The sequence below is a fragment of the Eubalaena glacialis genome, chromosome 13, assembly GCF_028564815.1.
Source record: "Eubalaena glacialis isolate mEubGla1 chromosome 13, mEubGla1.1.hap2.+ XY, whole genome shotgun sequence".
Classification (NCBI taxonomy): Eukaryota; Metazoa; Chordata; class Mammalia; order Artiodactyla; family Balaenidae; genus Eubalaena; species Eubalaena glacialis.
This window is the reverse complement of record NC_083728.1, coordinates 6,801,091-6,813,285: the sequence shown is the minus strand read 5'-3', so window position 1 is coordinate 6,813,285 and position 12,195 is coordinate 6,801,091. Positions and strand designations below refer to the sequence as shown.

Genomic DNA, 12,195 nt, shown 5'->3' with positions numbered 1-12,195 from the left:
TTAAACCCTCGAACCCGAAAGCTGATTGGTCGGGGCTAGAGAGGCGCTGCCTTTTCATTGGTTCAAAACCAACTCGACGGCTTGAGTCACGGCCCGGCGGAGACGGCGCGCAGGCGCGCTTGCTTCGTAAGGCCCCGGAAGTGATGGAGGCAACGGCCCGCCACACCCGCGGCCGTTCTAGCGCCCGCGGTGCTCTCCGGATCTGACATTTGTCCGTGAGGCAGCAGTGCCTTGGCGTCAGGGTTGTCGCGTCGGAGATAAAGTCGGAGGAGGTGAACGAATCTCTAGAACGCCCCTGTAAGATGACGAGAAGGGCAGGAGCGAGTGGGGTCAATCGATAGCGCAGCGCTCGGCGCGATGCCCTTTGTGCGTGCGCAGTGAAGGTGAGCCCGGAGCGATCGATCGGGCAGGATTCGCGTCTCCATTTTTCTAGGAGAGAGCGGGAGACCGAGAGAGCAGGACGATCCGGTATGGGGGAGCCCGGGGTGCGTGGAATGGCGGGTGCGGTCGGCTAGCGCCTTTGGGGCACCACAGGAAAGACTCGGGCGAGGCGGGAAGAGTCTATAGTGAGCGGGGCGGCATGCGCCCTGAGTTGCCAGGCTGGGCCTGCACTGACCCTCCTCTTCCTCAAAGGCCTCTCTTTCACGCTCACTCCATCCTTCGCTGGCCTCTAGCTCGGGATCATAGCGGAGCGTACGGTGAGGGGGCGTTTGTGTTCTCGCCCTGGTCTTCCTTCCAACTACGGGTACAACCAGTCCTGGACCGGGTTCTTCCTGTCTTCGGGCCGCAGACCCTTCACCTGCAAATTGGGGGCGGTAATTAGGCGCTTTCTAGCCCAGCGAGCGGATGTTCTATGGGAGTTGAGAAGCAGGGCTCGTCCTCTCTTTTCCTGTTTTAATCTCTTGGTAGCCCTATGATGCGCCTGGCACGAGTGAAGGATGGAATAGTGGTTAAGCTCTGGGCTCTGGGGTGGGTAGTCCTGGTGGCCACTTTAACCTAGGACGAGTTACGCAGCCACGTTTTACTTGCGGTATTTCCTAACCTCTTTGAGCCCGTTTCATCATCTCTGTTGTGTCCTCGTGTTGTCCACACAAGCGTGGATTTATGTATATTTGCTTAATACCCATCAGTAGAGCACAGTGAGAGCTCAGGCTCTGGGTTAGGATCCAGGCTCCGCCATTTACAAGCTGTTGGATCCTGGGTGAGTTAACTTTCCTGTGCCTCCGGTTGCCCACCTCTAAAATGGGAAAAGCTGAAGATTGAATGAGGTAATGCATACTAGTTGCTTACACCATGTGTGTTATATGCGGAATGTCTAATGAATTTTAGCTAGTTTATCATTAAGCTTTTAAGGAGCAGTACACGCAGCGATTAGAACAACACCATCTCTGGAGTCAAACCGCCTGCGTTCTAATGCTGGTTCCTCCAGGCACTAGTTCTGAGGCCTTGGGCAAGTTATTTCCCCTCCTCACCTGTAAACAAGATTACTGGACCTCCTTTATAAGATGTTGAGGATTGAGATGAAACATGGTAAACACTTAGGAAACATTGGCTATTCTTATCATCAGTAGCCTCAGTAATTCTCCAGAGGGCCTTGGGTAGTTAAAAACACTGTTCCCCGCCCCTTTCCTACAGCACCTCCCACTTTCAGAATCACCCCTGTGAAGTGGTGTTAACTGCCCACTCGCCGCCCTTCTTTCTTACATTCTTCTCTCTCTCCTGTGTTCTGCCTTCCAGTTTTCTTGTGTGCCACAGCTCCCTGTCTGCCTGTGACTTTTATTCTTTATGGCTGTTCCCCAGCTCCTGCAGCCTTCCGATACCTGTACAGATCTACACGTGTACAGACATTGATTTTTATAATCAGATTATCTAATCATGTCAACCAGTTGGAGTTCTTTTTTTTTTTGCATAAACTGGAAACCATCTGTAATTTTCTCTTTTGCTTTCTGAGCCTGAGAGAGAACTTAAACACTTGTAAATCAATCTAAATGCACAGTCCTTCCAATTTTTCCATTTTTTATAGTTATTTTGGCCATATCCTATTTGCCAGTATTTTATTCAGCAGTGCTTTCCAAAGTATTCTGTAATTAAATTGTGTAATGTAACAAGCTCGGTTGCCTTGAAACATGTTTTAAGAGTGACCATAACTGACGTTAGTAAACATAACAGCTTAGCTGGTGGAAACGGTAGTGTCTAGACATCCAACAGTAACAGCTGTTGTACCTATTGCAAGTATTAGCCAGGGTTTCATTAACAGAAGAAATGGAAGATTCTGGGATAGCAGTAAAGAATAAAAATTGCAGGTGGGTAATTTAGCAGAGAAAAAATGTTCATGAAGAGAGGTTCTACTGTAAATATTGGCTAACGTGATTTGAACCATTTCTGTGTGCCACTGTGCTCAGTGCTCTACGTGTATCATCTTGTTTAGCCTTCACTGACTTATTTAACAGCTGAGGACCCTGATCTCAGAGAAACATAGTTGCTGACCAAAGATAATGCTGGTAGAGCTGGGATTTAAGCCCTGGAAAGGCTGACCAGATTCCTGTGTTGCTTCTGTGGTTTACTAGTGCCTCTGCCCCTCATCATCACCTGTTTTCTCTCTTGCAGCTGGCAGGGAAATTATCTTCCTCTTCTCCAAGATGTACAGAACCAAAGTGGGCTTGAAGGATCGCCAGCAGCTCTACAAGCTGATCATTAGCCAGCTGCTCTATGACGGCTACATCAGCATTGCTAATGGCCTCATCAATGAAATCAAGCCTCAGTCTGTCTGTGCACCCTCGGAGCAGCTCCTGCACCTCATCAAACTAGGTAACTTGTGAATGCAAATTCATTGAGCCCATGACAAGGCTTCAGATGTTTTTCAAGATTACTGCCCTTTAGTTTTAGTGCCTAGTATGTGTCGAGCACAGTGCTAGATACTGCAGGAGAAAGCAAAGTCCAGATTGTGAAGGTTTTGAGCTGGTTCTAGCCTCAGGATCTATATATGAATTATCTGGAGCTTTCTGCCATTGTATTATTGACTTCAAGTCTCAGCTCAGACGTCGTCTCAGAGTCCTCATTTCTTCTAAGATAACCCGAACATCTTCCCCGTACCTCCCCAAGTGCTCTAAAACAACAATCCCATTTCCTTCATAACAGAATCACTGTCTGAAATTTTCTATATTGTTTTGAGTTTCCCACCTGCCAAAAGACTGCAAGTGTTTTTGGTTTTAGTTTTGGTTTTGGTTTTCTTTATTTTTTTGGCTGCGTCAGGTCTTAGTTGTGGCACGCAGGCTCTTTGTTGTGATATGCAGGCTTCTCTGTAGTTGTGGTGTGCGGGTTTTCTTTCTCTAGTTGTGGCGCGAGGGCTCTGTAGTTTGCAGCACGTGGACTGTCTCGTTGCGGCTTGTGAGCTCAGTAGTTGTGGTGCCCGGGCTTAGTTGCCCCGTGGCATGTGGGATCTTAGTTCTCCAGCCAGGGATAAACCCTCATCCCCTGCATTGGAAGGCGGATTCTTTACGACTGGACCACTGGGGAAGTCCCAGACTGCAAGTTTAATAAAGATAATGAACCTTGTCTTGTTCAACAGTGCATCCAGGTGCTTGCCTGTGTCATAGAAAGCACTCAGTAAAATACAGAATTGCCAAACATATTTATACTCTTTGACTTGACAGTGTAAACTGTTAGAATTTGCCTGAGGAAATAAAATGAATTCCACTGAAATGCCCAACAATATGGAATTGGTTGTACATATTCTCATATTCATAAAGTTGGATTCAACAACATGATGTGGGTGAACGTTTATTACGCTGGCCAGGTGTTTATTCCATATGAGTAAATGACCGAGTATGTCACACCACGTTATATATTGGGATTTTATTTGTGTTTTAAGAAATGAAACAACTGTGTGCATGGAGAAAGGTCCAGAAGAATTCATACCACCGTGTTAACAGTAATTATCTCTGGGTGATATAATACAAGGTTATGTTTATTTTTTTGTTTATCTGCATTTCTGATTTTTCCTATACTAATAAAAATTGTTTATATGATATGTCAAGTTATTTTTCAATTTAAAATGCATTTTCTTGATAAACTTCAGTTTGTTTAAACCTCAACATTCTTTCAAAGATGTTTCACTAATGTTATTATTAACAATATATCTGACTTAATGAGCTTCAGGGCTGCTACTAACAGATCTCAACACTAAAAATATTAAAATTCGGAATGGGGAAAAATGGACAGTTTAACTACAGAACTGCTGTTTTTCAGTTTCTGTAGTTGTGGTTAAAGTAGAAACTTTTGGAGGCAAGTATCTGGGGAGGTGACTTTACCTGTTGGAGCCTAACCTGCCACAACGCCTATTGCCTTACAGTGTTGTCACTGTGCGTGCACCCAGGTCACAATACATAATTTTGTACAGTATTAAGTACCATGCAGCTCCAAGAAAGAGTAAGTTGACATCTGCAAACACCTTTCCCAGTTTGGATCCAGAACTTTGTCCTGTCTTTTTAAAATAACGTTTTTTCATGCCCTTAATTTTTATTCCTTTCAGGAATGGAAAACGATGATACTGCAGTTCAGTATGCAATTGGTCGGTCAGATACAGTTGCCCCTGGCACAGGAATTGACCTGGAGTTTGATGCAGATGTCCAGACTATGTCCCCAGAGGCTTCAGAGTATGAAACATGCTATGTCACATCCCATAAAGGACCATGTCGTGTAGCTACCTATAGTAGAGATGGGCAGTTAATAGCTACTGGATCTGCTGACGCTTCCATAAAAATACTTGACACAGAAAGAATGTTGGCCAAAAGTGCCATGCCAATAGAGGTAAAAATCCTGGTAATATACTTACCATTTGCCTTTTGTTGTTCATTTTTGGGAGAATGAGAGCATAGTTTAAACCAGTTTTAACTTAGCATAGCTGTAGAATGTATACTTTGAGCCAGACAGATTTTACACTTTGAGATTCTCTTCTCTTCTTGCTGGCCTAGGTCATGATGAATGAGACTGCACAGCAGAACATGGAAAACCACCCAGTGATTCGAACTCTTTACGACCACGTGGATGAAGTCACGTGTCTTGCTTTCCACCCAACAGAACAGATCCTTGCCTCTGGTTCAAGGGATTATACTCTTAAATTATTTGATTATTCCAAACCATCTGCAAAAAGAGCCTTCAAATACATTCAGGTTAGGAATGTTTGGAAAGGAGCTGTATGCATTTTTTTTTCCTAAATACAATGAGCTATTGTGTGGCTCTTCTCTTTCTAAAAGTCGTCTCAGTGGTCATCCTATAAATAAAGAGGATGGCAGCAAGGACGCAGCGCCCACCGCAAATGGCACGGCTCTCGTGCTGTCACGCGCCCACTTCCTCTGGCCAGTCAGGACGGCTGCCGGTCACAGATACGGTTCATAATCCACATCACGCTTTAAAGGTTGCAGATTCCTATTTAAAGACAAAACACAATGAACTTCTCTAACTTAGGGGAATTAAAAAATTATTCAGTTGAAATTCTCAGGTGTTTGCTGGAAAAGCGACATTTGGTGCTCTGTTTTGAATATGCAGTTCAGAAGTACTAATGTTTTAGTAGTGGCTTCCACCTCGATATTTGGAGCCCTGGGACAAATTAAAGAAACTATTCTTATAGTTTATTTTTATTCATTAATCATATGTGAATGTGTCATAGATTGATAGTATTCCCTTCTGAATTCACCCACTGTTTATGTGCAAATGATGAAGCTCACCTGTGATCTTCGGAATAATCTCACCAGTAGATAGTTTCAGAAATCTGTGTTCAGATGGTCCTTTTGTGTATTCCAGAAAGTTCTTTGTTCTTCTCTTAGCTGTGTCATATCTAGTCACTCTTTCATGGATTCTTTGCATCAGCCAAATATTCTCCACATTTCCTCTGGGTTTAATTGTTCACCACTTGGTCTCTTTCCCAACAGGAGGCCGAAATGTTACGCTCCATCTCTTTTCATCCTTCTGGAGACTTTATACTTGTTGGAACGCAGCATCCTACTCTTCGACTTTATGATATCAACACATTTCAGTGCTTTGTCTCTTGCAATCCTCAAGATCAACACACTGATGCCATATGTTCCGTTAATTACAATCCTAGTGCCAATATGTATGTGACTGGCAGCAAGGACGGCTGCATCAAATTGTGGGATGGTGTTTCAAATCGATGCATCACAACTTTTGAGAAAGCACACGACGGTGCTGAAGTTTGTTCTGCCATTTTTTCCAAAAATTCAAAATACATTCTGTCAAGTGGAAAAGACTCTGTAGCTAAACTTTGGGAAATATCAACAGGACGAACCCTGGTCAGATACACAGGTATGTGAGAAGTTGATATTACTTCACATTTCTGAGGCATTTTAGTTTCCAGAACTCTCTTTTAGATCCTCGAACTAGATCCACACAATCTATGTGAATCAAACAAGAGGCAGAGCTGGAAATAGAACCACAGTTTCTTAACTTTGCCCTTCTCAATATGCTAACAGCTAAAATTAGATCTGATTCCATGCAAGTAACACTTGAGAATTAGATGGTCTGTTTGTAGACCCATGGCCTGCCCACTTCCCACAAAAACATGAAAGCAGTCCAGAGAAGAGACTCAGTAAGTGAGAGGAAAGATCTTGGCTCATGCCTGAGAGAGGAGAAGGAACCCCCAAAAGAGACCCCAAGTGTTCTGAACCTAGATATAAAGTGGGCCCTTCAGACAGAAACACAAAATTGTTAGTCTGATTGTCTAATTCATGTTGGTCTCTAATTGCAACAGTTGTGCCTGTGAGTTCTTTTTATGAGATCTGTTTAAATTTATCCTATCACTAGTAGTCAGTGTTTGTCTAATTATTTGATAGTAAGTATTAAAATACTGTGTTTCATTCTTCTGCTCCTTGTAGCAGCAAAGGCTGTTTGGTAGAAAACTTCAGCTTAGCTTCCTCTGTTGTGAGACGTTTGTGTCATACACTGAAACTGCCGTGACCAGAACTTTAAAACTCACAAGAAAACAACACTATTGTAAGGGACTGCCGGGATGTTAGTAAGTGAAGAAAATTGAGGAGTTGGTGACGTCTGAACCACTAGGGTGCAGCATAACCTACCATAGATTTATCTCATTGTAACCAGAGTTTGCTTCCTGCCATCTCTCTGGCTTCTGGTGTAGATGGTATCGCTAGTAAGTCTTTGGAAGAGTCACTTTTGTTTTATGAATGTTTGGGATGTTTTATGGTTATATGTGGCTGATTGGTTTGTTTTTCTGGAGAATTGGGATTTGATTTTAAAATGAGATTATAATGAATTTATATGCAGATTCCCTCTTTTTCTAATTCACAGTTTAAGACCCCTTCATGTCAGCACTTTTGGATCTGCTTTTCCAGTTTTAATGTTTAGTTAGAATTCAGAGGGCTCTTGAAATAATGAAGGAAAAGGAAGAACTATCAAGTAAACATTAGAAATTTTGATGTTAAAAGTTAATTTAAAACACTATAAACAAAATTAAATGCTGGCTAGGGAAAAAAAAAATATTCTTAGCATAGGTAATAAACATAGGTCAGACACTGCTCAGTGAACCCCAGAAAAGATGACCAACTTCACTATAAACCTAAGAAATGAATATGGAAGTATCTTTTTGCTCATCAGATTTCAGGAATTTAAAAGATTGGTATTATATAGTATTGATAAACATTTCAGGAAATCACATATTGTTAGGAGTATGATTGGTAAAATATTTCTGAAGGGCAGCTTGGTGTCATATTATCAAAATTTTAAATATATATATTTTTGACTTGCTATATCCACTGTTAGAAATTTAACCTAAAAAGATTCTTGGGAAGCATGCACATGCACACATAAAAAGATATTCATCCCAGCATTATCTGGAGTAGTGGAAAGTTAGATAGAATATAAATGTCCAGAAGAAGCACTGAGTAAATTGTTACATAGCCTTTCACGGCATGCAGCCTTTAAAAATAAATACTTGGTCTTCCCTGGTGGTGCAGTGGTTGAGAGTCCGCCTGCCAATGCAGGGGACACGGGTTCGAGCCCTGGTCTGGGAGGATCCCACATGCCGCGGAGCAACTAGGCCCGTGAGCCACAACTACTGAGCCTGCGCGTCTGGAGCTTGTGTTCTGCAACAAGAGAGGCCACGACAGTGAGAGGCCTGCGCACCGCAATGAAGAGTGGCCCCCGCTCACCACAACTAGAGAAAGCCCATGCACAGAAACAAAGACCCAACACAGCCAAAAATAAATAAATTAATAAATAAAATTAAAAAAAAAAAATACTCATAGTAATGTTTGTTGAACACTTATACTGCAGAGCTGAATGGGCATTACACCTCATTTTAATCCCTGCAACATCTTGTGGGCAGGTGCTGTAATTATCCCTGCAGAGCAGAGGAGACAGTTAAGGCCTAGGGATGTTAAGTCATTTGTTCAAAGTCACATCGCTAATAAGTACTGAGTCCAGATCCAGCACCAAAGTGTGTATTTTTATCCGTTAAGCTATATTCCCTCTTTGTAGGTCTCCACCACAAACTGTTGAATAAAAACTGTATGCCGTATGCCCTGATTTATATAAATTACAAATGAGTATACAACGCACGGAGATATTTGGAAAAGATATTCATCAAAATGTTGACTCTGTGTAAAATTATCAGGCAGATTTTTTTTAATAGTTCATATAATACTTGAAACATAAAATATGCTTTTTTTAATTCATGGTCAAAAAAAAAAAAAGCATAGAGTTTCCTCTTGGAGAGCGGCTGTTCATCCATCCCAGTGATTCTGGTCCTAGGAAGTTAGTCCTAAAGAAATAACGTGTTCTGTACCAAGAATGTTTGTCACAATAGTACAGTTGGATACAAACTAGCTGCCTAGCAGGAAAAGAATCGTTACCTAATGGTGCTTCCAAACAACGGGATCCTTTGCAGCCAGTAAAAACACAACATATCCAACATGAAGTTAGATAATGTGGCACCACTTTTGTATTTTTTTGAGGTGTTTTTATGCCTAAAAATACATCAGAACATTAACAGTTGCATTAGGTGGTGGGCCCGAAGGTGATTTTCTTTTTCATACTTTTTTTAGAGTTACCAAAATTGCACAATAAATGTGTATTACTTCAACAATTTTAAAATGCAGTTTTTACGTCAACAGAGCTAATAACAAAAGTAGAACAGTCCGGGCTCTAAGGTGTGAACTGGAAAGCTAGCCCTGGCGCCCAGGCCTTAACCTCTCGGTCTCTGCACAGGCGCTGGCTTGAGCGGACGGCAGGTGCACCGGACGCAGGCCGTCTTCAACCACACGGAGGACTACGTGCTGCTGCCCGACGAGAGGACCATCAGCCTCTGCTGCTGGGACTCGAGGACGGCCGAGCGCCGCAACCTGCTCTCGCTGGGCCACAACAACATCGTGCGCTGTATCGTGCACTCGCCCACCAACCCCGGCTTCATGACCTGCAGCGACGACTTCAGGGCGCGGTTTTGGTACCGGAGGTCAACCACGGACTAGAGCCGCCGCCGGCGTTCACTAGGGTTCTTTTCTCGAGGACTCTGCCCCTCCTTCCCCTTGTGTCCCGTCATCAGCTTCAGTAGTAAGTCATTGTACCATCTTTGGCAGTTGTGCTGCCACCTCTGCGTCCTTCTGGGATTTGTATGAAAGAATCTTTTTTTACCTTGATGGAGAATCATGGTGGAAAAAGTTGGAATCACAGATCTGTGCAGTTGTTCTGCAGTCACTGATTATTACAGTGTGATTTTCATCAGTTTTGCAAATACAGGACTTGCTCTTTCCCTTGATCATTTGAAGAAGGATAGAGTATTCAAGTGCTTTCTAGATCTCAAGTGGATCTGTCATGACGAATGTTCATTTGGATATTTTGTCAACTTTTGTGCCTGTTTTACATCCCCTTTGTACATTTCCTTTCAAAATACATTTTGGCAGATATGGGGGCATATGGCTCTGAGAATCCAGAGTTTTATGCCATATTAAAACCATTTTAGAAAATCGGTAGTATCAATTCTATCCTAAAGTGACGACATTCTGATAATCAAGTTCAGATCTGCGACGTTACTGTTGACACATTTTTCACTTCAGTGAAAGTAGTGGCCAGCTTTTCCTGAAGATTTATAGGAGGTATATCTCCCATCACACGTCCCACATTATCCTTTCACAACCTAAAATGCTTGTCTTCAGTAAATGTGTTCTGATGAGATGATTACCATTTGATAGGAAACATTGAAAGTACATCCAGTGTAATCACAATTCGGTGAGCCCGCTGTTGCTCTCATCATCAGGAATGATGACTGTCGATTGACTTTGTTCTTAGGTAATTTTAAATCTTATTTTTCAGTTCCCTTCAGCATGAGCCATAGCTACTCATCGTGGATACACCCAGCAGCTGCATTCAGAAGATTTTTTTTTTTTTTTTTTTTTTGCAATTAACGAACTAATACAGGTTTTCTTGTTCTTGAAACTTTTTAGGCAGTGACAGTAGTTCTCTGGATTCAACTCTAGCTAGGTCAGAGAGCCCTGAGCTCCTCTTACAGAGAGAAACTTTGGTTTATCATTATCTCCCACTACAAATACCTCATGGTCTGGGTAGGAGTACCTAGAAATACAGTCTGAAATCATTTGATAAAGATATTAAATATATTAAAGTAATTGGTTTCTGTTATAGGAATTTTATAGTCTTCTGAAGTTTATTGTATAAAAATTGTGCTTTAGACATCATCCTTAAGGATCATTTTAACTCCTTGGTCTATAAAACCATTTTCAGCATTCTTAACATGTTAAGTCACAGGTTTTAGTTCAGATTTCCAAAGAGCTATATTATTTGGTCCGTAGTGAGTTTAAATTTATTTTGTGTTCTCATTCTGCGGTATTTGAGCTTGGCCATCTGTGGGTGCTGTTCTTGTACGACCAAAAGAAACCTATTGAATAGAAACAAGGATAACCGGTTCTACCCCAAAATTACCAACCAAAACTACCCACGTTTTCCAACTTTCAGCCTATGAAACTGTAAAGCAAAGGTTCAACTTTTCTGCTTATTCTCTCTGGCACATGCACTGGGATGACCACACTGCACTCCTGATACAAGTTCCATTGGACCTTTTTAACTGTTCATGAATTTAAATGATACTGCCTACTTTTTCCAGCTTTTGGAACAGTCTTAGCAATAGATCTGTAGTTTCAGGACTTCTGTTTACAAGATCAAGACGCTTTTGTGTGTTTCCAAAATAGACTTCTTTTTAAATTTTTTTTCTTTTAAAAATCACATTAATGTTTGAAACTGGTGTAAATGCCAGGGATATTACATGGACTTGGTTTCATCACATCATTAATTGTACCACTTAATTATACCACATAACACCCTGACATTCAGATGGTGAGTGATATCCAGTTAAGATAAGAACTTATAACTTCTATGTTATTTTTTAAAGACGTGATTTCTAAAATAAACTTTTTGTATATAATAGTAATTTAAAGCTAGTGTTTTTTTTGTTGTTTTTTTTTTGGAGCTTGCCGTGAATGTTTCTGTATTTGAACATAAGCTCTCGAACAGCAGTTGTGACTTTGGACTGACACTTTTCACACTGTTTCTTTAGTGCTTTGTTCTAGAAGCCAGATTTTCATAGCTTAATCACCTTTAGCTATATATCTTTGTTCTACGAATGTAAAATTTTTAGTATAATCTATTTTTTTTTTAATGGAAGGTTTTTTTGGTTTTTTTAAATTTTTTTTTATTTATTATTATTTATTTATTATTTATTTTTGGCTATGTTGGGTCTTCGTTTCTGTGTGAGGGCTTTCTCTAGTTGCGGCAAGCGGGGGCCACTCTTTTTTTTTTTTTAAATGAGATCTTTTTTTTTTTTTTTTTTTTTTTTTATTTAATTTATTTCTTTTTGGCTGTGTTGGGTCTTCGTTTCTGTGCAAGGGCTTTCTCCAGTTGCGGCGAGCGGGGGCCACTCTTCATCGCGGTGCGCGGGCCTCTCACTATCGCGGCCTCTCTTGTTGCGGAGCACAGGCTGCAGACGCGCAGGCTCAGTAGTTGTGGCTCACGGGCCTAGTTGCTCCGCGGCATGTGGGATCTTCCCAGACCAGGGCTCGAACCTGTGTCCCCTGCATGGGCAGGCAGATTCTCAACCACTGCGCCACCAGGGAAGCCCTAGTATAATCTATTTCTTTAGATCATTCAGAGAAATCT

The 12,195-nt window shown here is 41.7% G+C and overlaps 1 protein-coding gene across 3 annotated transcripts; it reads left to right on the top strand.

Moving 5' to 3' along the window:
• Positions 1-141: 141 nt before the first annotated feature.
• On the top strand, positions 142-10,703 carry CSTF1 (cleavage stimulation factor subunit 1). 3 transcript variants are annotated; one of them, XM_061208515.1, is made up of 6 exons: positions 142-383; positions 2,608-2,808; positions 4,532-4,809; positions 4,974-5,171; positions 5,931-6,321; positions 9,241-10,703. In XM_061208515.1, exons 2-6 carry the CDS (start codon positions 2,640-2,642, stop codon positions 9,498-9,500), a joined length of 1,296 nt encoding a protein of 431 aa, XP_061064498.1. In that variant the 5' UTR covers positions 142-383; positions 2,608-2,639; the 3' UTR covers positions 9,501-10,703. The 3 variants fall into 3 exon arrangements, with proteins under 3 accessions (XP_061064498.1, XP_061064500.1, XP_061064499.1); XM_061208517.1 differs by lacking the exon at positions 9,241-10,703 and adding an exon at positions 7,989-8,298; XM_061208516.1 differs by lacking the exon at positions 142-383 and adding an exon at positions 388-468.
• Positions 10,704-12,195: the final 1,492 nt, after the last annotated feature.

Coding starts and splice junctions, on each gene's coding strand:
- CSTF1 (XM_061208515.1), top strand. CDS start 2,640: ATGTACAGAACCAAAGTGGGCTTGAAGGATCGCCAGCAGCTCTACAAG. Junction 4,810..4,973: donor AAAGTGCCATGCCAATAGAG/GTAAAAATCCTG, acceptor TTGCTGGCCTAG/GTCATGATGAATGAGACTGC. Junction 6,322..9,240: donor AACCCTGGTCAGATACACAG/GTATGTGAGAAG, acceptor GTCTCTGCACAG/GCGCTGGCTTGAGCGGACGG.